Below are 26,374 nucleotides of genomic sequence, written 5' to 3'. Positions count from 1 at the left end.
CACACACACACACACACACACCGTACAGGTCCACACATGGCAGTCCTCTGCGTGAGTTAATTGAGGATGAATGGAGATGTCTGAGTACAGTCTCATATTTCTCCGTCTGCACCTTTAACACTCTTTGACAGAGGGAGAGAGAGTTGTGTTCTGCCTCTGCTGAGTTTGAAGACTTCGTGCTGCAGTTCATGGACCGGTACGTGCTAGCTGTGTGTGTGCTCTAAGATGTGTGTGTGTGTTTGTGTGTGTTTGTGTGTGTGTGTGTGTTATTATTGTAGGGTTTGTTCATTATCCAAATGGCCCGGTGAATATGTCACATCCATAAGTGATGGATGGATGGGATGAAGACAGTGATGGTGATAGATGCGCTCTCTTAGCTGATGGTGTGTGTGTGTGTGTGTGTGTGTGTGTGTGTGTGTGTGTGTGTGTGTGTGTGTGTGTGTGTGTGTGTGTGTGCGCAGGTGCTTTGCTCTGATTGAGAGCAGCACACTAGAGCAGACGAGAGAGGAGACGGAGACGGAGAAGATGACCCACCTGGAGAGTCTGGTGGAGCTGGGCCTCTCCTCCACCTTCAGCACCATCCTCACACAGTGCTCCATGGACATCTTCAAGGTCTCACACACACACACACACACACACACACACACGCACACACACACACACACACACACACACACACACCATCCTCACACAGTGCTCCATGGACATCTTCAAGGTCTCACACACACACACACACACACACACACACACACACACACACACACACCATCCTCACACAGTGCTCCATGGACATCTTCAAGGTCTCACACACACACACACACACACACACACACACACACACACCATCCTCACACAGTGCTCCATGGACATCTTCAAGGTCTCATACCTACAGTACACACACACACACACACACACACACACACACACACACACACACCATCCTCACACAGTGCTCCATGGACATCTTCAAGGTCTCACACCTACAGTTCACACACACACACACACACACACACACACACACACACACACCATCCTCACGCAGTGCTCCATGGACATCTTCAAGGTCTCACACACACACACACACACACCATCCTCACACAGTGCTCCATGGACATCTTCAAGGTCTCACACACACACACACACACACACACACACACACCATCCTCACACAGTGCTCCATGGACATCTTCAAGGTCTCATACCTACAGTTACACACACACACACACACACACACACACACACACACCATCCTCACACACACACACACACACACACACCATCCTCACACAGTGCTCCATGGACATCTTCAAGGTCTCATACCTACAGTTCACACACACTCACACACTCACACACACACACACACACACACACACACACACACACACACACACTCACACACACACACACACACACACACACCATCCTCACACACACACACACACACACACACACACACCATCCTCACACAATGCTCCATGGACATCTTCAAGGTCTCATACCTACAGTTCACACACACACACACACACACACACACACACACACACACACACACACACACACACACACACGTGTTATGCATGTTAAAAGCTCACTTAGATACACATAACGTAAACCACTCCAGTGTTCCGTTATCTAACTGTTGTTTGTGTGTGTGTGTGTGTGTGTGTGTGACAGGTGGCTCTACAGAAGGTGTTCAACTTTGCCATCTCTAACATCTTTGAGACGCGAGTGTCTGGCAGGATGGTGGCAGACATGTGCAGAGCCGCTTCCAAGGTACCCATCTCCCCCGTACTGATAGAGACACAGACTGTACCCATCTCCCCCGTAGACAGAGACTGTACCCATCTTCACCCGTAGACTGAGACTGAACCCATCTCCCCCGTAGACTGAGACTGAACCCATCTTCACCCGTAGACACAGACTGAACCCATCTCCCCCGTAGACAGAGACTGAACCCATCTTCACCCGTAGACAGACTGTACCCATCTTCCCCGTAGAGACAGAGACTGAACCCATCTCCCCCGTAGAGACAGAGACTGAACCCATCTCCCCCGTAGACAGAGACTGAACCCATCTCCCCCGTAGAGACAGAGACTGAACCCATCTCCCCCGTAGAGACAGAGACTGAACCCATCTCCCCCGTAGAGAGAGACTGAACCCATCTCCCCCGTAGAGACAGAGACTGAACCCATCTCCCCCGTAGAGACAGAGACTGAACCCATCTCCCCCGTAGAGACAGAGACTGAACCCATCTCCCCCGTAGAGACAGAGACTGAACCCATCTCCCCCGTAGAGACAGAGACTGAACCCATCTCCCCCGTAGAGACAGAGACTGAACCCATCTCCCCCGTAGACAGACTGAACCCATCTCCCCCGTAGACACAGACTGTACCCATCTCCCCCGTAGACACAGACTGTACCCATCTTCACCCGTAGAGACAGAGACTGAACCCATCTCCCCCGTAGAGACACAGACTGAACCCATCTCCCCCGTAGAGACAGAGACTGTACCCATCTCCCCCGTAGACACAGACTGAACCCATCTCCCCCGTAGAGACAGAGACTGAACCCATCTCCCCCGTAGACACAGAGACTGAACCCATCTCCCCCGTACTGACAGAGACAGAGACTGAACCCATCTCCCCCGTAGAGACAGAGACTGAACCCATCTCCCCCGTAGAGACAGAGACTGAACCCATCTCCCCCGTAGAGACAGAGACTGAACCCATCTCCCCCGTAGAGACAGAGACTGAACCCATCTCCCCCGTAGAGACAGAGACTGAACCCATCTCCCCCGTAGAGACAGAGACTGAACCCATCTCCCCCGTAGAGACAGAGACTGAGACTGAACCCATCTCCCCCGTAGACAGAGACTGAACCCATCTCCCCCGTAGAGACAGAGACTGAACCCATCTCCCCCGTAGAGACAGAGACTGAACCCATCTCCCCCGTAGAGACAGAGACTGAACCCATCTCCCCCGTAGAGACAGAGACTGAACCCATCTCCCCCGTAGAGACAGAGACTGAACCCATCTCCCCCGTAGAGACACAGACTGTACCCATCTCCCCCGTAGACAGAGACTGTACCCATCTCCCCCGTACTGACAGAGAGAGACTGAACCCATCTCCCCCGTAGAGACAGAGACTGAACCCATCTCCCCCGTAGAGACAGAGACTGTTTGTGTTTACTGAGAAATGTCCTCCATCTCCCCCCTTCATTCTGGTTCTTTTTCTTCTCATGCCCCCCTAACTTCTCCTTTCCTTCCACACTCTTGACTCTCTCCATTCTTCTTCTCCTCTCAGTGTCACCCTGCTGAGTCTCTCAAGCTCTTCGTGCCACACTGCTGCAACACCATCACCCACCTCACTGCCAGTACGTACCCAGCACCCAGCACAGAGAACACACCCAGCACACGGCAGCAGCAGTGACAACGCCATGAGTGAGTGAGTGAGTGAGTGAGTCTGGTGTCACGAGTCACTCATGGCCTTTGCCTCTGCCTCTCTGTTTTCACAGATGAGGATGTTCTGAAGGACGAGGAGCTGGACAAAGAGCTGCTGTGGAACCTGCAGATGTTGTCTGAGGTGAGGAAGTCAATCCCACACGTCAGCCGATCACTTCAGGACACAAGGTCACACATCACACCTCCCTAGCAGGCGGCCACTTCGCCTTTACACTTTACACACTCCTACCGTCTCATTCCTCGTCTTGGGACGCTCACTTCTGGCAAAACGTCTGGGATTCGAATCCAATTCTGTTTTTGTCAAATTCAGAAAATGACTCCTCCCCGGTTCTGTAGTTGTCCGTTTCTGTGTATGTGCTCAGACAAACTCTGGGGGTTCATAGACAGTCCTGGTTCTGTAAAATGGGGGAACAGACAAAATGGCCTCCGACTGCTATTTATACTATCGCAGCCAGTCAACACTTTGCCTCAGGAGCATGGGAGGGAGGGAGGGGTGTCATTTAAATGGCTGTCGAGCTCAAATGTCAACGATCTTTTGCCTCCATCACAGACTGTACCTTTTTAAACCCACACCTTGGAAGCGAATGCAATCCCTCTCTTTATCAGTAAAAAAAGCACCTGAAGTCAGTATTCTCTCTCTGTCTGTCTGTCTGTCTGTCTGTCTCTCTCTCTCTGTCTCTCTGTCTCTCTGTCTGTCTGTCTGTCTGTCTGTCTGTCTGTCTGTCTGTCTGTCTCTCTGTCTCTCCCCCAGGTGACGCGTGTGGACGGTGAGAAGCTGCTGGGCTACGGGCCGCAGCTGGTGCAGATCCTGCAGGTGACGCTGCGCCTGCGCAGTAAGCAGGGCTACAGCCTGGCCTGCAACCTGCTGCACCACCTGCTGCGCTCCACCGCCCTCATCTACCCCACGGACTACTGCAGCGTGCCGGGGGGGTTCTGCCGCCCGCTCGGCGAACACCTGCCCATCAAGGTGTGGTTCCACCCCCAACACTCACCCACCCATTAATCCACATTAACTCAACACTCACCCACCCATTAATCCGCATTCACCCAACACTCACCCACCCATTAATCCACATTCACCCAACACTCACCCACCCATTAATCCACATTAACTCAACACTCACCCACCCATTAATCCACATTCACCCAACACTCACCCACCCATTAATCCACATTAACCCAACACTCACCCACCCATTAATCCACATTCACCCAACACTCACCCACCCATTAATCCACATTCACCCAACACTCACCCACCCATTAATCCACATTCACTCAAGACCCTGGTCCACCTTTAATTCTCAAACACACCATCACAGATTCTCATTTACACAAAGACTTGCACCAGCATCTCCGGGCCCTGACATGCATATACTGTGTGATGATGATGATAGATAGATAGATAGATAGATAGATAGATGGATACTTTATTAATCCCGAAGGAAATTTAGGTCATCCAGTAGCTTATACACTTAACTTAACTCACAAACATACATACACAAATCACAGAAGAAAAACAATACACATAGGGAGAACATGTTCACAGGGAGTGGGGTGTATACAGATATTATACAGATATTACAGTGTGCATTGATTGTGTCAGTGTTGATGTCCACAAGGAAAGTAGTGCAAAGAGTGCAGAGAGATAGTGTTCATGTGCTTGTGTGGATAGTGCAAAGATAGAGTACTTGTGCTTGTGTGTGTGAGGATAGTGCAAAGTGATATAAATAGTAAAGACTGTGCAATGGGCTAGTATAGCCAGTAAAAGAGTAAAAAGATGGACAGTGGGATGGAAAAATAAAAAATTAAGAGCTGATGAGTGTGTGTGTGTGTAACCCTGAGCTGAACCTGTTGTTGTGTTGGCAGGACTGGGGTCGGGCCGGTGACCTGCGCGACCTGCAGATCGAGTGGCACGTGCCCAGCGCTGAGGAGACGGCCTTCGTCTTCTACGTGCTCGACCTCTTCCTCCAGCCGGAGCTGCAGCGCCTGCAGAAATGTGCACAGGGGGAGCTGGACATGAGCCGGTCAGTCTCATGACACACACACACTCACACACTCACACACAGAGACACACACTCACTCGCGCACACACACACACACACACACACACTCTCACTTACACACACACTCACACACTCACACACTCACACACTCACACACACACACACACACTCATTCACTCACTCACACACACTCTCACACACTCTCACACACACACACACACAGACACAGACACAGAGACACTCACACACTCACACACACACTCTCACAGTCACACACACTCTTGTTGAGATGCACACTGCCGGTCTCACAGATCCACACTTGAATCCTCAGGCACTGCCCAGGTGTATAACGAATGAGGTTCTGGCATTGGTTGTAACTTTCTCCCCCTCTTCCTCCAGAGATGAAGTCCTGCAAAGCCTCTCCATCGTTCAGAACTGTCTGCTGGGCGCAGGGAGCATGCTGCCCCCGCTGGACGGACCCCCTATTCCTCACATGTGAGTTCAACAAAACACACAATCACACAATCAAATGGAATCATATTCTGGAATAGATTCACTTCATACCTTGACCAGTAATACCAGCAACACACCTAACTACCGTAATTTCCGGACTATTGAGCGCACCTGAATATAAGCCGCACTGAATTAAAAAAAATATATTATTTTGAACATAAATAAGCCGCACATGTCTATAAGCCGCAGGTGCCTACCGGTACATTGAAACAAACTGAGCACCGTCACAGAATGTGTTTTTTTTGCTCAGTTTTTTGGCGGCATTAAGCTTGTGAAAGCGGGAAAAATCCATAAATTAGCCGCGTCATTGTTTTAAGCCGCGAGGTTCAAAACGTGGGGAAAAAGTAGCGGCGTATAGTCCGGAAATTACGGTAGTACACACAACCTTCCCTTAGGCTTAGACGTGTGTGTCATCTACAAACACAGGACAAATGTACAATGTACACATTTACAGTCACAGACCTGTGGATCCTGATCTATGACCAATCCGAATGCAAAAACAAGCAACACACTCTTATCACAGGCAGCCATCTTGCTCTCTCCTCAGGGTGCCCAGTCTGGTGAGTCTGGAGGAGTCGCAACTTCACATCGGGGTGGATTATGGTGAGCTCTTGTCCTCCTGTCCTTCATGCCTAATCACCGTCAGATCCTTCCCCAGACTACACTCATCCTCCTCTACCTCTCACGATCACACTACCCTTCATACGCACACACACTACCGCAATCACCACACTCATCCTCCTCTACCTCTCACGATCACACAACCCTTCATACGCACACACACTACCGCAATCACACACACTCTCTCAATCACACACACTATCTCAATCGCACACTATCTCAATCGCACACACACTCTCAATCACAACACTCATCCTCCTTTACCTCTCACGATCAGGCAACCCTTCATACGCACACACACACTCTCAATCACACACACTCTCTCAATCACAACACTCATCCTCCTTTACCTCTCACGATCAGGCAACCCTTCATACGCACACACACACTCTCAATCACACACACTCTCTCAATCACAACACTCATCCTCCTTTACCTCTCACGATCAGGCAACTCTTCATACGCACACACACTCTCTCAATCACACACACTATCTCAATCGCACACTATCTCAATCGCACACACACTCTCAATCACAACACTCATCCTCCTTTACCTCTCACGATCAGGCAACCCTTCATACGCACACACACACTCTCAATCACACACACTCTCTCAATCACACACTATCTCAATCACACACACTCTCTCAATCGCACACACTACCTCAATCACTACACTCATCCTCCTTCACCTCTCACTACCCTTCATACGCACACACACTACCTCAATCATACACACACTCTCTCAATCGCACACACTCTCTCAATCGCACACACTACCTCAATCACTACACTCATCCTCCTTCACCTCTCATGATCACACAACCCTTCATACGCACACACACTCTCTCAATCACACACACTATCTCAATCCTGCATACTATCTATCTATCCAAAGACCCTTCATACGCACGCACACCATATCAATCACACATGCTATCTATCTATCTATCCAAAGAATCATTACTAATGTCATCAGGTAACTCATGTTTGTTTGTTTGTTTGTTTGTTTGTTTCCAACAGACCGGTCCAGGGAGAACTACAGAGAGGCCATTTGTAAAGTCATGAGACTCTTGTTACGTGAGTATACTGTCATCTTCACATTAGCCTTTAACTAGCTACCACTTTGCACTATATATATATATATATATATAAATACTTTTAATTTAATTTAATTTAAATCTCTACTGGTGATATTAAGGGGTTAGATTAAATATATCTCTATAATTATAATTTTTAATTTTTTTGCACTATATCTGAGTTATGTTTCTTTGATGTCTATTTTTATGTGCATGGAATTTCTTTGTGCATATTATGTATTTGCTGTAAAGCACTTTGAGCTGCATTCTTTTGAATGAAAGGTGCTATATAAATAAAGTTTTATTATTATTATTATTATTGCAGTACAATACATCTCTCCTCTCATCATATCCCTTCTCACCACTCTACTTACAAATGCAGTCTGACTTCTCTGTTCATCTCCACACTTCTATGCCGACAGGTCACATTCTGGAGCAATCTGAGGATGACACCAAGTCTCTGTTTGCAATCATCAAGGTGTGTGTGTGTGTGTGTGTGTGTGTGTGTGTGTGTGTGTGTGTGTGTGTGTGTTCAGACAGCTAAACGGAGGTGACATTGCGCTTCAGAACTTCCTTGACTGATCATGAGTTTGTTTCTCAGATCATCAGTGACTTGATGCACTTCAGAGGCTCCCAGAAGCACGAGTTTGACTCCCGGTGGAAGAGCTTCACTCTGGTGAAGAAGTCCATGGAGAACAGAGTGAGTGACACTGTCACTGTCTAGAGTCACGTGTGTGTGTGTGTGTGTGTGTGTGTCTGCGTGAGATGGAGAGTACCACGGTGTCAACATGTCTTTCTCTGTGTGTGTGTGTGTGTGTGTGTCTGAGAGATGGAGAGTACCACTGTGTCACCACGGTGTCAACATGTCTTTGTGTGTGTGTCTGTGAGAGATGGAGAGTACCACTGTGTCACCACGGTGTCAACATGTCTTTGTGTGTGTGTGTGTGTGTGTGTGTGTGTGTGTGTGTGTGTGTCTGTGAGAGATGGAGAGTACCACTGTGTCACCACGGTGTCAACATGTCTGTGTGTGTGTGTGTGTGTGTGTGTGTGTCTGTGAGAGATGGAGAGTACCACTGTGTCACCACGGTGTCAACATGTCTTTCTGTCTCTCTCTGTGTGTGTGTGTGTGTGTGTGTGTGTGTGTGTGTGTGTGCCTGTGAGAGATGGAGAGTACCACTGTCACCACGGTGTCAACATGTCTTTGTGTGTGTGTGTGTGTGTCTGTGAGAGATGGAGAGTACCACTGTGTCACCACGGTGTCAACATGTCTTTGTGTGTGTGTGTGTGTGTGTGTGTGTGTGTGTGTGTGTGTGTGTGCGCCTGCCTGTGAGAGATGGAGAGTACCACTGTGTCACCACGGTGTCAACATGTCTTTCTGTCTCTCTCTGTGTGTGTGTGTGTGTGTGTGTGTGTGTGTGTGTGTGTGTGTGTGTGTGTGTGTGTGCCTGTGAGAGATGGAGAGTACCACGGTGTCACCACGGTGTCAACATGTCTTTGTGTGTGTGTGTGTGTGTGTGTGTGTGTGTGTGTGTGTGTGTGTGTGTGTGTGTCTGTGAGAGATGGAGAGTACCACTGTGTCACCACGGTGTCAACATGTCTCTCTGTGTGTGTGTGTGTGTGTGTGTGTGTGTGTGTGTGTCTGTGTGTCTGTGTGTCTGTGTGTCTGTGAGAGATGGAGAGTACCACTGTGTCACCACGGTGTCAACATGTCTCTCTGTGTGTGTGTGTGTGTGTGTGTGTGTGTGTGTGTGTGTGTCTGTGAGAGATGGAGAGTACCACTGTGTCACCACGGTGTCAACATGTCTCTCTGTGTGTGTGTGTGTGTGTGTGTGTCTGTGTGTCTGTGAGAGATGGAGAGTACCACTGTCACCACGGTGTCAACATGTCTCTCTGTGTGTGTGTGTGTGTCTGTGAGAGATGGAGAGTACCACTGTCACCACGGTGTCAACATGTCTCTGTGTGTGTGTGCAGCTCCATGGGAGGAAGCAGCATATCAGAGCCCTCCTCATCGACAGGGTTCTCCTCCAGCATGAGGTGAGTAGCCAGTGGGGTGTGTGCCATTGCTCATGTACGTCTTGTATGTCTGAGTTGTGTGTAAAACGTGTGTAATGGTGTCCTCTTATCTGAATTGTGTGTAAAATGTGTGTAATGGTGTCCTCTTATCTGTATTGTGTGTAAAATGTGTGTAAGGGTGTCCTCTTATCTGAATTGTGTGTAAAATGTGTGTAATGGTGTCCTCTTATCTGAATTGTGTGTAAAATGTGTGTAATGGTGTCCTCTTATCTGTATTGTGTGTAAAACGTGTGTAAGGGTGTCCTCTTATCTGTGATGTGTATAAAATGTTTCTCAGATGCGTAAACTGCTTGTTGAGGGAAGTGAATACAAGACCATCCACAAGGACCTGTTAATGGACCTGCTGTGCCTGTCCACAAGCGCGTACAGCCAGGTAACACACACACACGCACGCACGCACGCACACACACACACACACACACACACACACACACACACACACACACACACACACACACACACACACACACACACACACACACACACACACACACACACACACACACACACACACACACACACACACCCCCACCTAGAGCCCACTGCACTCTACTGGGATGTTCTTCTAACCGCATGCTCATTCTCATTGGGATCTGTCAACCTACCGTGAGCAGATGATGGTTCTGTGTCTTGAGTGTCCCTAATAAAGTGTCTGTGTGTGTGTGTGTGTGTGTGTGTGTGCAGGTGCGGACTAAGGCCCAGAGTGTGTTCTTCGCGTCGCTGGGCACGTATAACTTCTGCTGCAGAGACATCACCCCCCGTGTGCTGGAGCTTCTGGAGCCCAACCGCAGTGACATCACCCAGCAACAGTTCAAGGTCAGCTCCTCCCACTCCCCCTCAGTGTGTCTGTCTCAGTCAGCTCCTCCCTCTCCCCATCAGTGTGTCTGTCTCAGTCAGCTCCTCCCACTCCCCCTCAGTGTGTCTGTCTCAGTCAGCTCCTCCCACTCCCCCTCAGTGTGTCTGTCTCAGTCAGCTCCTCCCACTCCCCTCAGTGTGTCTGTCTCAGTCAGCTCCTCCCACTCCCCTCAGTGTGTCTGTCTCAGTCAGCTCCTCCCACTCCCATCAGTGTGTCTGTCTCAGTCAGCTCCTCCCACTCCCCATCAGTGTGTCTGTCTCAGTCAGCTCCTCCCACTCCCCTCAGTGTGTCTGTCTCGGTCAGCTCCTCCCACTCCCCTCAGTGTGTCTGTCTCAGTCAGCTCCTCCCACTCCCCCTCAGTGTGTCTGTCTCAGTCAGCTCCTCCCACTCCCCTCAGTGTGTCTGTCTAAGTGTGCTCCTCAGCCCCATCACTGCAGCAAGACACAAGACCAGGATGGACAACCACAACATCAGTTCACATGGATAAACTCTAGAGTTGATACCACTATGTGTTTATAGGACCTGGTAGTAATATGTGTGTGTGTGTGTGTGTGTGTGTGTGTGTGTGGTGTGTGTGCGCAGGGGGCACTGTACTGCCTGCTTGGGAACCACACCGGTGTGTGTCTGGCCAACCTGCATGACTGGGACTGTGTGGTGATGTCCTGGCCTGCGATGGTGCGCACGGGGCTCAGCCAGGCCATGTCCCTGGAGAAGCCCTCCATCGTGCGCCTCTTTGATGACCTCGCAGACAAGGTGCAGCGGCAGTACGAGACCATCGGCATCGACTTCACTGTAAGAGACACACACTCTTCTTTCTCTCTCTCTCTCTCTCTCTCTCCAAAATGCACTAGTGGACACAAGTTTTGTTTTCTTTCAGCTTTCCCTAGACATTCTAGCCTCGCCCTTCTCCATGTGTTTCAAAGTGATCTTAAGTCTCTTAGTAATTTACCTGTGATAAGTCCTTGGCAATAATGAAGTCAGAATCAGAATAATAATAATTTTTAATGCCAAGTAAGTTTACGCCTACCAGGAATTTGCTTTGGCATATTGATGCAGACAATACACATATAAACATAATAGGTACTACAGAACATAAGAAAGAAAACAAGATCTCACATTCATTTGAGACCCACAGTATAACTTCACATGAATATTATATGGTCATAAATTCTATTTTCTGAAAAAGGAAGCCTTATTGTCTTTGGTGACAAGGGTGTGTAGTGGTTAAAGTGCTGTACTAAAGTGACTTGAACACAGCATGTCACTGGAGTGATTGGTTGTGGAAGAGGTGCTCCTACTCAAACTGTTCTCCAGCTATCAGCAATCCAGCAGAACACTGCGCTCTGGGTTGAAGAGGTTTCCAGGCGTATCACTGCTGTATGGGAAAGATACTTGTGACCCAGGCTGATCCTGTGTTGACCTCTGATCCCACTGCAGGTGCCCGACAGCTTGGTGCTGATTGGTCGAAAACTGACAACCTCCCAGGGCCCCACCCCCAGTCTGCCCACGCCCACTGACACAGAGGTAGAACAGGGGCTGCTCATGCAGAAGAACAGGAACGCTGATGCTGTGGAGTGAGTAGATGGATCCTCTCCACACACACACACACACACACACACACACACACACACACACACACACACACACACACACACTTTTCTCACCCGGGGGTTACAGAAACATGCCCTTCCCAAACACACACACACACCAACACTCACACTTTCAGACATACTCAGTTAAGGTCACAGATGTTTAAGTGTTCTGTGTTCTGTCATTCTCAGGAAGTATGAAACCCTCGTGAACCACCTCCTGGAGTGTCTTGAAGAGCGGGACCTGTGAGTGCCTGTGTGTTATGAGTTGTCATAGGTCATCTGTTTGTGTGTCCATGCCCAATGTGTGTGTGCCTGTGTGTTATGAGTTGTCATATGTCATCTGTTTGTGTGTCCGTGCCCAATGTGAGTGCCTGTGTGTTATGAGTTGTCATATGTCATATGTTTGTGTGTCCGTGCCCAATGTGTGTGCATATGTGTGCGCCTGTGTGTTATGAGTTGTCATATGTCATATGTTTGTGTGTCCGTGCCCAATGTGTGTGCATATGTGTGTGTGCGCTTGTGTGTTACGAGTTGTCATATGTTTGTGTGTCCATGCCCAATGTGTGTGCATATGTGTGTGTGCGCCTGTGTGTTATGAGTTTTTGAGTGTGTGTGTGTGAGTATCTAAGGTGTTGGCTGGTTGTGTCCGCAGGCCTTGGAAGTTTGAGCACATGGCCATCGGCTTCCTGTCACTGCTGCTGAGAGACGACTACCCCCTCCCCCCCCGCGCTGTCCTCTTCTTCACCCAGTGCCTCAACCACGATGCCCTCATAGTGCGCAAGGTGTGTGTGTGTGTGTGTGTGTGTGTGTGTGTGTGTGTGTGTGTGTGTGTGTGTGTGTGTGTGTGTGTGTGTGTGGTGTGTGTGTGTGTGTGTGTGTGTGTGTGTGTCAAAGGACCTTGTTTAATACTTTATTCCCAGTATTGCTTGGCTTCAGATGATCTCAACACTGGGTCAAAATGATGGACCCCTACAGTGACAGCTCCCCTCTTCCCCCCCCCTCTGCACTAGGTGGCAATATCTGCGGTCGGTGGCATACTGAAGCAGCTCAAGAGACCACGCGTGAAAAAGGACATCATTCCAAGTGAAATCAGTAAGTGTTCTTAGCACTTCCCTCCACACACACACACACACACACACACACACACACACTTGATTAATTTATTTGGAATGACCGATACTGATTACAACACCACAGCATCCAAATATTAATAAAGAGTCTATTATGTCTCACACAACAACACAAACACCGTGCAAGTATTTACAGCCAAGTGAATCAGTAGATGAATACATAGTCATATCAGGGGTAGAGATGGCAGCGCCTTCTCCATATATGCAGACTGCCTATGATTGCTGACACAGAGCAGTATTTGGCTATTTGCTAGGAGTTCTTCTTATTAAGTCCAGCAATTTGCAATCCTCTAACACAGAGTCTATGAACATGTCCAAGGCTACCATAAATGAGTACAACTAGTTTTGTACTATAACCACCTACTGTCAGAGCATGAGTTAATGGCTAATATTTTAACATTTTTTCAGGGAAACACAGGTCCATAGACATGTCAAAGCAACATGTGCTTGCAGCCTAGCTTTGATGACAAATTTTAGAATGCCTGCGTTAACAGCTGGATTATGTAGCGCCGAATGGGACACTGCCGGGTCCGCGCACTGTAGGCATGCAAGTTTACCCTGGAGGCGCAGGTTTACCCAGTAATTGCACATTTTAAGTCCATAATTAGCTCCTCACTGACGTTTACCTGTACACACACACACACACACACACACACACACACACACACACACACACACGGACCTGTGCAAAGCCTCTTAAAACCTGCACATATGCTAAAATGTGGTCGCTCTCAATGTGACAGCGACCATCTGAATGTGTGGATGTGTATGTGTGAACAGCTGTATTCAGATCCTTGTGTGTGTGTGTCTGTGTGTGTCTGTGTGTGTCTGTGTGTGTGTGTGTGTGTGTGTGTGTGTGTGTGTGTGTGTGTGTCTGTGTGTCTGTGTGTGTGTGTGTGTGTGTCTGTGTGTGTGTGTGTGTGTGTGTGTGTGTGTGTGTGTGTGTGTGCAGGTGGTGTGGAGGACCCAGAGGGCCTGGTGGCTGGAGACAGGTCAGGGAACAGCTGGGTGCAGTACCAGTGCGACCATCTGCCGCGCTCAGAGGACCAGTGGAACCGCACGACCTTCGTGGAGAAGACCCACTGGGGCTACTACAGCTGGCCTAAGTGAGTGCTTACTGCTGGGGCTGATCACCTGTCTGTCTCTCTGTCTTACTGCTGGGGCTCATCACCTGTCTGTCTCTCTGTCTTACTGCTGGGGCTCATCACCTGTCTGTCTCTCTGTCTTACTGCTGGGGCTCATCACCTGTCTGTCTCTCTGTCTTACTGCTGGGGCTGATCACCTGTCTGTCTCTCCTACTGCTGTCTGTCTCTCTTACTGCTGTCTGTCTCTCTTACTGCTGGGGCTGATCACCTGTCTGTCTCTCCTACTGCTGCTGGGGCTGATCACCTGTCTGTCTCTCTTACTGCTGCTGGTGCTGATCACCTGTCTGTCTCTCCTACTGCTGTCTGTCTCTCTTACTGCTGCTGGGGCTGAACACCTGTCTGTCTCTCTTACTGCTGTCTGTCTCTCTTACTGCTGGGGCTGAACACCTGTCTGTCTCTCTTACTGCTGCTGGGGCTGATCGCCTGTCTGTCTCTCTCACTGCTGTCTCTCTCTCTTACTGCTGTCTGTCTCTCTTACTGCTGGGGCTGAACACCTGTCTGTCTCTCTTACTGCTGCTGGGGCTGATCGCCTGTCTGTCTCTCTCACTGCTGTCTCTCTCTCTTACTGCTGTCTGTCTCTCTTACTGCTGGGGCTGATCACCTGTCTGTCTCTCTCACTGCTGGGGCTGATCGCCTGTCTGTCTCTCTTACTGCTGCTGGGGCTGATCACCTGTCTGTCTCTTTTACTGCTGTCTGTCTCTCTTACTGCTGTCTGTCTCTCTTACTGCTGTCTGTCTCTCTTACTGCTGGGGCTGATCACCTGTCTGTCTCTCTTACTGCTGTCTGTCTCTCTTACTGCTGGGGCTGATCACCCGTCTGTCTCTCCTACTGCTGGGGCTGATCACCTGTCTGTCTCTCTTACTGCTGTCTGTCTCTCTTACTGCTGGGGCTGATCACCTGTCTGTCTCTCTTACTGCTGTCTGTCTCTCTTACTGCTGGGGCTGATCACCTGTCTGTCTCTCTTACTGCTGTCTGTCTCTCTCACTGCTGGGGCTGATCACCTGTCTGTCTCTCTTACTGCTGGGGCTGATCACCTGTCTGTCTCTCTTACTGCTGCTGGGGCTGATCACCTGTCTGTCTCTCTCTCTTACTGCTGCTGGGGCTGATCACCTGTCTGTCTCTCTTACTGCTGCCCTCTTCAACTGGGCTGCACTGACTGCCTGTCTGTCTTTTGTAGGAAGCTGGTGGTCTACGCCCCTGCGACGGAACAACCAGAGGACCTAACTCCAGATGACATGAATGAGGTAGGAGCTGACATCTATGGCGTGCAAGCCTCACAAGCGGACACAATAGAATAGAACGTTTGGAATTTCAACTTCACTTGAAAAAACATCTGTGCTCTGTGTGTGTGTGTGTGTGTGTGTGTGTGTGTGTGTGTGTGTGTGTGTGTGTGTGTGTGTGTGTGTGTGTGTGTGTGTTCGTATACTCATAGAGAGAACGCATCATCTATGATCACTTCTCCAACACGGAGTTTGTGGACCAGCTCGTCAAATTCCTGTCCTTGGAGGATCGCAAAGGCAAAGACAAGTTCAACCCCCGGCGCTTCTGCCTCTTCAAGGTGTGAAGGAGTGTGCGGCTCACAATATTATTGTACACATACACACACAGCTGATCTCTCAACTGTACACACACATTGCCCCAGAGCTTTACATTTCACACTCATCCTGTCACACCCAAGTCCTGTCAAGCACAGACTCCGCTCTGATGGTCTGGTGTGATGCTCTCCTCTCCTCTCCTCTCCTCTCCTCTCCTCTCCTCTCTTCTCTTCTCCCCTCCTCTCTTCTCCTCTCCTCTCCTCTCTTCTCTTCTCCCCTCCTCTCTTCTCCTCTCCTCTCCTCTCCTCTCTTCTCTTCTCTTCTCTTCTCTTCTCTTCTCTTCTCTTCTCTTCTCTTCTCTTCTCTTCTCTTCTCTTCTCTTCTCCTCTCCTCTCCTCTCCTCTCCTCTGCAGGGTCTGTTCCGTAACTTCAGTGATGCCTTTCTGCCGGTGCTGCAGCCACACATGGAGCGCCTGGCGGGCGACTCTCATGAGAGCACACAGCGCTGTGTGGCTGAGATCATCGCTGGCCTGGCGCGAGGCAGCAAGCACTGGAAATTCCAGAAGGTAATGCCTGCAAAAAAAACACCCACTCACACCTCTCTCACACACTCACACACTCACACACACACACACACTCACACACTCACTCACACACTCACTCACTCACTCACTCCTCTTGCACGACATTCCCCTCACACACACATGAATAATACACACTCGCTCACTCACTGTTCACATTCCCCTCACACACATAGACAAGTGGCATCTCTGTGGCGGGCGCCTGTGGATCTGATGTGGGGGTGGGGTATGTGTGTTCCAGGTGGAGGCCCTCTGGCAGTTCCTGATGCCTCTCATGCGCACAGCTCTGTCCCGCATCACAGTGGAAACCTATACGGACTGGGGCACCTGTGTGGCCACTGCTTGCGTAAGTTCACTCACTGTGTGTCTGTGTGTGTGTCTGTGTGTGTGTTTCTGTGTGTGTGTGTGTGTGTGCAGTATATTATGATTTAATACGATTGTTTGCGGGTCTGCTTGTGCATGTAACGGTCTGTGTTGTATTGCAGGAGAGCAGAGACCCCCGTAAGCTCCACTGGCTCCTTGAGATGCTGATGGAATCCCCCCTCAGTGGAGAAGGAGGCTCTTTCGTAGATGCCTGGTCGGTTTCTCTGCTTGTCTCTAATGGGATCTGTCGTTAAAGACTGTGCAGTCTGTTTAATAAATGTTAATAGATGTGCTGACTCTCCCTCTGTCTGTCTCTCTCTGTCTCTCTCTCTCTCTCTCTCTCTCTCTCTCTCTCTCTCTCTCTCTCTCTCTCTGTCTGTCTGTCTGTCTGTCTGTCTGTCTGTCTGTCTGTCTGTCTGTCTGTCTGTCTGTCTGTCTGTCTCTCTGTCTCTCTGTCTCTCTGTCTGTGTCTCTCTCTCCCTCTCTCTCTCTCTCTCTCTCTCTGTCTCTCTCTCTGTCCTTCAGTCATCTGTACGTGCTGCAGGGAGGTCTTGCCCAGCAGGAGTGGAGGGTCCCTGAGCTGCTGCACCGGCTGCTGGAGTATCTGGAGCCCAAGCTCACGCATGTGTACAAGAACGTGCGGGAACGCATCGGCAGGTGAGCCATACCATACAAAGAGAAAATGATGGAACCACGAGTAGGGTTATGAGAGGAGGTGATGATGATGATGATGATGATGAAGATGATGAAGTGTCTAACGTGTGTATGCGTCCGTGGCAGTGTGCTGACGTACATCTTCATGATCGACGTGAAGCTGCCGTACACGCAGCCCACCAAGTCCCCACACATCAACGACTTCACCGAGCGCGTGCTGCTGCGGCTCAAGCCCCTGCTGGAGGGCGACGAGGAGATCCAGAACCACGTGATGGAGGAGAACGGCGTGGGCGAGCAGGACGAGAGGACCCAGGCCATCAAGCTGCTGAAGACGGGTGAGGAGACACACACACACACACGCACACACACACACACACACACACACACACACACACACACACACAACGCATGGGTTAGAATCAAGATATTTGAAGATTTCTTTAGGGAATGTTGGGTTTCTGATCTGTTAAAGGTTAAAGTGTGTTTTCTGTACACAGAGTGTAATGTTTGGGACAGAAGGGTGTCTGCTCTGAAAGATATGGATAATGGTCATTGAATAGTTCAATACTGGTGTGTGTGTGTGTGTGTGTGTGTTGTGTTGCAGTGTTGAAGTGGCAGATGGCCAGTGCTGGACGCACCTTCTCCACACCAGTGCCTCAGCAGCTGCAGCTTCTACCTCTGCTCTTCAAGGTGCACATCCTCTCTTGAACAACGTGGAACTTCTTAATGTCTCCATGGTGTTTATCTCATGATTTTGGACTCCCTGAAGTTCTTAATGTCTCCATCGTGTAAATCTCATGATTTTGGACTCCCTGAAGTTCTTAAAGTCTCCATCGTGTTTATCTCTTGATTTTTTGACTCCCTGAAGTTTTTTATGATGTTATTATGTTTTCTGACTCTTCTCCATCGTTCTCTTTTGCCAGATCGCCCCTGTGGAAAATGACGAGAGCTATGACGAGCTGAAGAGGGACGCTAAGACCTGCCTGTCCCTGATGTCTCAAGGCCTGCTCTACCCTGAGCAGATCCCTCTGGTGTTGGCAGTGCTGAAAGAGGTGAGCTACACACCAGTGGCTCAAAACAGGGAAAGAAAAAGAATGTACTTCATTGCTCCAGCCATAAGATCTGAGTAGGCTATTCACCCTCTATACAGTACATACTTGGCTAACGGTACTGGGAAATTGCTTGAGATCTTATAAAATAGATACAGCCGATACCAAATCTCTCTGAGCTTCAATGTAGTTATATTTCCCGGCCCGGTGGTAACTGGGAGGCTTAATTCCACTTAAATAGTGGGCTGTTTATTGAGAAATTGAATGCAGGTGAATGTTATATCCATGAGGCAAAGAGAGACATTTTGGTTTGCTTTTGCTGACTTCGACTTCATCAAACAAAGAGGTAATCTGAACACTTTTTAGATTCTTAGGATCAAAGTCTTCCCAATGGTGTATGGTGTGGAAGACTTTTTTCCTTGCTTGAATGGATGTTGGTGGCATGACATTTGAGCTTCATAACATACAGTAAATAATGATAAATAGTGCACAGTTGAAGTGACTATCAAAATTGTGCAATAAAGGTTAAAGAGCACACAATATCGTTGACACATTGGCAGAAGCTGTTCAGCTCTCTGTTGTACCTCATAGGTCACTGCAGTCCCTGGGTCGTCATATGACAGTTGACAGTATTGGATTTAGTATCTACCCCATCTCTCCCAGTTAAGTCAATGTGTACACAATGAAGACAAAGTCCAGAAAAGTTGAAAGCATTTCTTTCTTCTATTGTGTGCCAGATGGATTTTAGAAGTCATAACACCATTCATTCTTACTCTAGGTGTTTGAAAGTAAGCCTCTAAATGTGTTTTTAGAAGAGAACCCTGATGACTGCGGTGACGGTGACAGTGTCGCCACCTACTGGTCAACATTATAGTTACATGTGCTGACTGCGTTCTATGCAGACAGTACTGTTATTTTGGATTGTGTGATCACTCATACCAGTCTCCAACACATAGTGCTCAGCGGTCTGATACATAACTGAAAAAAAAACTGCTAGCATGTTGTGCTAGAATTTATTCCGCCAGAGCAAGTTCATTCTGTCAAAGACCACAGCCAATCACATGGCGGAGATTCTGTTGTTCTGCGTATTTGTCTGATAAGCATTGGCCACATTTCTTTCCCCGCCCCTTCTCATTCCTTATCTCTCATAACATTCTCCAAAACGATTGCACTGTCAGCAGCATGCCATTACACGTGCAGCATTTTGACACATCACAGAATGTGGGATCAAAAACAGATAATCTCACAATCATGCAATTATGAGATTGAAAGGCAGAGGAAGCGTCTTTGTTGAGCGAAGACGAAGTTCAAAACAAACTTACCGGAGAAGGTCATTCAGAATTGAGAAGCACAGAATCCAAATGGTCATGCTGCTGAATTGTTTGACTACTCATTCTCCAGTATCGTTCTGACGTGTCATTTGTGTGTGTGTGTGTGTGTGTGTGTGTGTGTGTGTGTGTGTGTGTGTGTGTGTGTGTGTGTGTGTGTGTGTGTGTGTGTGTGTGTGTGTGTGTGTGTGTGTGTAGATTGCAGGCATCAGCTCGTGGCATGCACGCTTCTCAGTGCTGACCTATCTGCAGATCATGGTCTTCTACAACCTCTTCACCCTACTGGATAGCCCCGAGTCCATCAGGGATGTCAGAAGTCTGGTGGTTAGACTGCTGGAGGACGAGCAGCTCGAGGTACACACTCACATACACACTCACATGCACACTCACATGCACACTCACATACACACTCACATACCCAGAAAACAACACGTTACTGCCGATCCTTTTTTGCGTCTCTGTGTCTTGTCCCATCCTCCCGTCGACATGAGCGTTCCTCTCTGCCCCCCTCACCCCCCCCCGCTGTTCTCCACCTCTGCCTCGTCAGGTGAGGGAGATGGCCGCCACCACCCTGAGCGGGTTCCTGCAGTGTGGCTTCTTCTGTATGGATGGCAACATGCAGAGCCACTTTGAGGCCCTGTGTAAGACCCGCCTGCCCAAGAAGAGGAAGCGGGAGCGGGGCTCTGTGGTCGACACCATCCCCTCAGTCGGTGAGAATCCATGCGTCTTATACAAACAGACTAGCAAGTTACTATTATTTCACAACCTTCAGAACAAGTGCGCTTGGTCATCCATCCTGTTCCCACTCTTTATAACACTAGGGCATATGATGATTAAAAATACATCTATTCATACATACACCCGATACATCATGCACATTGAACAGGGAGAAGAAATTGATTGTTATAGCTTAGGCTATTCATTATGGAACTTGCCGTGCAGGGAATTTCAATCCTTTGATACTCTGTGTGTGTGTGTGTGTGTGTGTGTGTGTGTGTGTGTGTGTGTGTGTGTGTGTGTGCAGACCTGGTGCGGCGCCATGCAGGGGTGTTGGGGCTCAGCGCCTGCATCCTCTCCAGCCCCTACGACGTGCCCACCTGGATGCCACAGCTCCTCATGGATCTGAGTGCCCATCTCAATGACACACAGCCTATTGAGGTAACCTACTCACATATACACACTTACATGTAGACAGAAACACATCCAGGAGAGGACAGAGGCCAGTCCCACAAACAAATGGATATTAGGCCTATATGTTGGCATTTATTGTGTTGCTTTCAGTACAGGGACTTTCATTGTGAAGAATCATTTATTGTGTTGCTTTCCAGCACAGGGACTTTCATAGTGAAGAATCATTTGGGTTGGGTTTTGGTGTCAGGACATCCAGTGTATTTTGTATTTCTCCTATAAAACTGCCACGATCTGTAACCCAGCATTTGCTTTTGGGTATTAGTATTTGCATGGCTGTTGTTAATGGTTCAGCACCACTGCCAATAGGCCCTCCATCTGCCATTACTGTATGTATATGCCACATTTAGCAGCAAGGGCTCATCTGCCAAATTGTGTATTTAGCTGCTGTAAGTATGCATACAAATACTTTGTTTGTGTGGGAGTGCACTTGAGGGTAATGGAATACTGCAGTTAGAGATGCTGGAAATGAAGGCTCTGATCTAATCTCCCACGTCAAGACCGATTACTCCAACTGCCCCCAGAGAGGTATTGTAATGTACATCTGGCCCAATGAGGCTGTTGCCTCCACTGCTATAGTCAGGGTGAACCACTGGAGCTACAGGTTTACTCATGGCGTAGTCACAAACACACCTCAAATGAAAATGCAGTCCCACACACCTTAATCAAACCCACACCTTAACTGTACAGAGCTCACTGAGGTGGCAGACAAAAGGTCCCGCGGTGAAGATGTAGGTCTGGCTTAACTGGCTTAACTTGTAGCTGACAATGAGCATTTGAATACTTCCCTTCAAATGACCTGCGTTTGTGGGAATGAGCCTAGAATTAAAACATTCATACATTTTGTGAATGCAGTAATTGGTATGCAAGCAGCTGAGAGCTGTAGACGGTAGGCAAATCCGATTTCAAGGTTGTTTTATGTCTCGCACTCCCTCTAGATGACCGTAAAGAAGACACTGTCCAACTTTCGCCGCACTCACCATGACAACTGGCTGGAGCATAAACAACAGTTCACCGATGACCAGTTGGTGGTGCTCACCGACCTGTTGGTCTCACCTTGTTACTACGCCTAGACAGGTGAAGACCCCTGCTAGCACCCTAGCACACCTGATGCTGCTGCCGCCAGTCCAACATGGTCACTCATACAGCTTCTCATGTCTCTTCTCTCCTCTAGGGGGCGCAACAGGCTCTGTAATGCTGCAAGTTGTAGTGTTCTATTTTTATTTAAAATCAATTTTTTTATTTTCTATATGAAATGGTAATTAAAGCTATTATGCAGAAAAGTTAGAGGGAGTAAGAGGAGACCGTAGTTCTCCTGTGGTGACGCTCATCGCGCAGGGGTGGGGTCAGTCCCCAGCTCTGCACACACTACAGAAGCCACTCAGACCCTCTGAAACCAGCTAGATCCAGCGGGCACAAGCAGAGACGGGGCAGTGGAGAGGAGGAAGGGAGGAAGGGGGAAGAGGGAAGACTCACACCCTGTACGTACTGTGATGTATGTATATTTAAAGGTTTTTTTTTTGCCATTTTTACTATACTTAATATTTAAGGTTAACCAGCGCAGGCAATGAACAGCCTGCAGTCTGTAATATTACTGTACAGTTAGGTTTTTTTGATTTTAAGTTACTGTGTGTGAGTGACAGAGGAAAGAGGGAAAAAAAGCGTTTTGTGGATTTGATCTCCCTCCCTCCCTCGGCTGTCTCTGCCTCTCTTTCGCCCCGATCCGTCACTCAGGCAGAGAAGCGGTCCCGGTCCCTAGCGTGCTGCTCAGTCGTGTCTGTTGGAATGATGCACTCGTGGGCTCTCTGATTGGCTGGCTACGGGTGGGCGTTCACCCAGTCAGTGGTGGAGAATTGGAGCTCAGGTTCCCTCATACACAGGGACAAATGCTGGGCCTGCGCCTGCGTCTGCGTCTGCGTCTGTCAGCGTGTGTTTGTATGCGTATACGTGTGGATGTGTGAACATGTGTGGCTGGTTGGAGATGGAAGAAGGACGTCACCAGTTGTGTGGTATTAAAGTTGTTGAACCTCTCATGGTTCTCATGTCTTAGATTTGGAGTGTTGTGTTTTGTGTTATGTGTATGTATCTGTATGTATGGACTGTAGACTGTACATGCACTTTACTATGCATAAACATATTACACACATTCATGAAGGCTTTTTTAAATTATTTTTTTAAGAAGATTTGTTCTATGATTTCAAACTAGGCACTGTTCTGGTCAGTCAACCATGTGTAATGTGTGTGTGTGTGAATGATGTGCATGTGCATGATTCTCTGTGTGTGCACCTTTTGAAATGTAATCAAGTCGTGGACGAACGCTGCGCTGAGTTGTTCTGTCACACATACATACACACAAACCTCTCGTTGAAGTTTCCCATAGGCATTTTGTCCAGTCCTCTCTGGCTTAGCCTCAGCAGAGGGCAAAGAGCTGGCTAGTCATGTTCTGCACTGCAGAACCTCCTTCGCAGAACCACTGTGTAGCTTAGTGCCAAAACTGCAGTCATTTCATTTTTGTCTTCATTTTTTTTTAGATGGTCTGTCTGCTTGTTTTAAGCTGCAGCGAAATAAAGTCAATGAATCGTTTATACCAAACATACAGATTGACTTGTCCTTTTAAGAAATGTTGCTGTTTAATAGGTGGAGGACTATAAAAAGCTTTATGTGAATATTTATGAGTGCATTGTCCACACAAAGAACCACACTAGACACAAGGGGTATTCAGAGTGAAACTGGACGTGCTATTATTGAGGGGGATACAACAGTGTAACAATGAATGTAGTGACATGAATCATGGTATTGATGTTCAGGCTGAACATACACCAAGTGGTTGACAAGCAGAACATCTGTTAAAGCAGCTTGGTTGAGGAAAGGATGGCTTGTTCAATTTGGACGTGTTTTGGACATCAGAATGACCTGAGTAGAAGAGTACCTCACCCAACAGATGAAAACTTATACATTTTTATAGTTGGAAAAAAAAAAAAGGGTCACAAATAGAAATCACATGTATTAGGGGAAATTACACGAGACACATCCATGACAGAATCCATACAATTATAGAACTGATTTGCTGCATTGCACAGTGATATTTAGTAGTTTAAGATTTTTTTTTTTTAGATTTTAGAGTTACTCTAAAATGGCATCCAAAGTGCTGTATGTAAATCAACGGCATAAAATTATGCTCTTACAGAGGTCTCTGCAAGCTTGCGAAAATTGTGACACTAGATTTTGACCCCTGCTTACTCTTTTTACCATTCAGAAAATACAGTTTTTATAGATATTATATAGGTTCTTGAAGCCTAACTCAAAGGGGCAGAATTTGGACCTGTTTCTGCCGTCAATGATGGAGTCCTCCTGGAATATTCACAGCTGCTGTCTCCATCACCATCCAGGCGGTTGACTGGTAAGCAGTGCTGCTTGAATGGTGACCTTGTTCCAGAAGTCATATTCTTACAGTTCTGTCTGGTATTTATGACCAGTGCTAAATCAAATGCAAAACTTTGCATTTTGTCTTTTTCTGTGATGTCAAAACATCTCTCGACACTGCTTTGAGGTTGTAGCAGCGAGACCTCATATGCACCCTGTCTCCTGTAGACTGAAGATTTGTGTCTGGTTTCAAATAAACCTGTTTATAAATAGGGTATTAAGCTATTTTTTTATGATTAAATTCAGGATTCCATCCAAATGTCTACTTTGTCAAATTTCGGCACATGAGTCTGCATTCTCCCCATGGCACAATTTGATATTTATGTTCATTACACATAAATGTAATATGCCAATATATTCAAGTTATGAATGTCATAAACATAAATTGAACATTTTCTTGTAATTGCCAAAAGTTGATGCAGCTACTCAAGCCCTCCAGTCGCATCTGAAACAACCAGATGTGTGAGGTTTGTTGCTGATAAGATGGCTCTCCAGGAGAAGGGTTTGGCGTCATTGATACCGAATATGGAGTCAAAATATAACTTAAAACTTATTGAACGTACTACTCTAAGAAAAAACAAGTGACGCCGGCAGCTGTAGAACCTACAGCTTGTAGACATTCATTACTTTTGTGTCCTGAGGGTTCATATAATGAGACGGCTTTGCTTTCGGGTATCAATGTCACTTAATTGTCTCGTCCAGCAACTCTCGAACACGTCGCTCCAGGGAGAACAAGTGCTCGTCCGGGTCCTCCGGTACTAGTTGTCGAAGAGCGTCGGCCAGCTCGAACAGGTATTCGGTATTTCGACCGCTGGGCCCCACTGAGGTCGATATCTGCTTCGCGATCATTTCAAGAGGGGCAGGACCCAGGTAGTCCGGGTTGTCGCAGGAGCCGATGTACAGTAGGGTCTCCTGCATGGGCTCCTTACCCAGTTCTTTGGGATGGAACGTCACCGGTATCACTTGGTACCCTCCTTTCTCCCTGTAGTCTAGGTACTCCTTAACCTCCTGCTCCTTGCCTGAGGGAAGTTTGTAAGCAACACCCCAGACACAGCCCTGAGTCATATCAAAAGAAGAAACACAAGTACACATAACTTGCACTGGGAGGGAACGGTCAAGGCCCATACTGACAGCATTTCTTGAAATATGCCTTGTTTGGCTAGACTCACTCACCTCAGGGTCTTCTATTAGTGTCACCACCCGGCCTGGCTGAAAAACGACCAGACAAGTTAACACTTCAATCAATTCAATCTATATGCCATTTAATCCTGCTATTATACATTATATAATCAGTCTTTACCTTCCCTGGGACACCTCGATGATCGGTGCTCCCTTGCCAAAACCTGCGACTAAATCCTCTGATGAAACCAATACGTTTCTCTTCGAAAGGAAAGTCAACTTTCCAAATCAAAGACCCATATCCGAATACCCACATTTCGAGGTTACACTTACTTGCGATTAACTCTCAGTAACATTAGCTCTACGTCAATAGGCAACGATGACACATGCGTTTTATTACTGACATTCCATGCAATGGAATATACTAACCTGGCAGGTCAATGATAATAAATATTTTAGTATTTCAAGACAGTTACAGGACGGTTAGTAGTGTTAGTCCGATATCTCCGTACACCGACACGTTGCACATGCGCACGTTTTCATGTCCCTGCGCAGTCAAATGACTTGCGCTTACGACATGGCACAGGCCAATGAAAAGGCCAAAATCACCAACGGCCTATCACAACCTTATTGTATGATCACAACACATCCTTGAG

General features: G+C 47.9%; 2 protein-coding genes across 4 annotated transcripts in view; one reads left to right on the top strand and one right to left on the bottom strand.

The window, feature by feature from the left end:
* psme4b (proteasome activator subunit 4b) overlaps positions 1-23,225 on the top strand; it is a 35,572-nt gene extending 12,347 nt beyond the window's left edge. For 2 of the 3 annotated variants that reach the window (XM_031583322.2, XM_031583320.2), the window contains 34 exons: positions 132-196; positions 462-612; positions 1,675-1,773; positions 3,304-3,373; positions 3,515-3,582; positions 4,213-4,428; positions 5,331-5,488; positions 5,867-5,962; positions 6,528-6,583; positions 7,627-7,683; positions 8,105-8,160; positions 8,284-8,382; positions 9,654-9,716; positions 10,033-10,128; positions 10,440-10,571; positions 11,194-11,403; positions 12,049-12,185; positions 12,393-12,446; positions 12,856-12,985; positions 13,214-13,295; positions 14,286-14,439; positions 15,656-15,722; positions 15,911-16,036; positions 16,427-16,579; positions 16,836-16,940; positions 17,080-17,171; positions 17,483-17,614; positions 17,738-17,946; positions 18,216-18,301; positions 18,535-18,663; positions 20,187-20,342; positions 20,536-20,698; positions 21,013-21,146; positions 22,115-23,225. In XM_031583322.2, the coding sequence (XP_031439182.1) occupies positions 132-196; positions 462-612; positions 1,675-1,773; positions 3,304-3,373; positions 3,515-3,582; positions 4,213-4,428; positions 5,331-5,488; positions 5,867-5,962; positions 6,528-6,583; positions 7,627-7,683; positions 8,105-8,160; positions 8,284-8,382; positions 9,654-9,716; positions 10,033-10,128; positions 10,440-10,571; positions 11,194-11,403; positions 12,049-12,185; positions 12,393-12,446; positions 12,856-12,985; positions 13,214-13,295; positions 14,286-14,439; positions 15,656-15,722; positions 15,911-16,036; positions 16,427-16,579; positions 16,836-16,940; positions 17,080-17,171; positions 17,483-17,614; positions 17,738-17,946; positions 18,216-18,301; positions 18,535-18,663; positions 20,187-20,342; positions 20,536-20,698; positions 21,013-21,146; positions 22,115-22,249 (3,936 nt within the window). In that variant the 3' untranslated portion in view covers positions 22,250-23,225. The remainder of the gene's footprint in view (positions 1-131; positions 197-461; positions 613-1,674; positions 1,774-3,303; positions 3,374-3,514; positions 3,583-4,212; positions 4,429-5,330; positions 5,489-5,866; positions 5,963-6,527; positions 6,584-7,626; positions 7,684-8,104; positions 8,161-8,283; positions 8,383-9,653; positions 9,717-10,032; positions 10,129-10,439; positions 10,572-11,193; positions 11,404-12,048; positions 12,186-12,392; positions 12,447-12,855; positions 12,986-13,213; positions 13,296-14,285; positions 14,440-15,655; positions 15,723-15,910; positions 16,037-16,426; positions 16,580-16,835; positions 16,941-17,079; positions 17,172-17,482; positions 17,615-17,737; positions 17,947-18,215; positions 18,302-18,534; positions 18,664-20,186; positions 20,343-20,535; positions 20,699-21,012; positions 21,147-22,114) is intronic. The other variant, XM_031583321.2, reaches the window with a different exon arrangement.
* Positions 23,226-23,893: 668 nt separating this feature from the next.
* chac2 (ChaC, cation transport regulator homolog 2 (E. coli)) lies at positions 23,894-26,364 on the bottom strand. Its single transcript, XM_012823760.3, has 3 exons — positions 25,900-26,364; positions 25,773-25,808; positions 23,894-25,655 (listed from the first exon to the last, which is right to left on the bottom strand). The coding sequence occupies exons 1-3, from the start codon at positions 26,032-26,034 to the stop codon at positions 25,281-25,283; spliced, it is 546 nt and encodes a 181-aa protein (XP_012679214.1). The 5' UTR covers positions 26,035-26,364; the 3' UTR covers positions 23,894-25,280.
* Positions 26,365-26,374: the final 10 nt, after the last annotated feature.

Source organism: Clupea harengus, chromosome 16 (genome assembly GCF_900700415.2).
Source record: "Clupea harengus chromosome 16, Ch_v2.0.2, whole genome shotgun sequence".
Classification (NCBI taxonomy): domain Eukaryota; kingdom Metazoa; phylum Chordata; class Actinopteri; order Clupeiformes; family Clupeidae; genus Clupea; species Clupea harengus.
This window is presented reverse-complemented; position numbering and strand designations above follow the sequence as displayed.

Coding starts and splice junctions, on each gene's coding strand:
- chac2 (XM_012823760.3), bottom strand. CDS start 26,034: ATGTGGGTATTCGGATATGGGTCTTTGATTTGGAAAGTTGACTTTCCT. Junction 25,809..25,899: donor ATCGAGGTGTCCCAGGGAAG/GTAAAGACTGAT, acceptor GTCGTTTTTCAG/CCAGGCCGGGTGGTGACACT. Junction 25,656..25,772: donor CACTAATAGAAGACCCTGAG/GTGAGTGAGTCT, acceptor GATATGACTCAG/GGCTGTGTCTGGGGTGTTGC.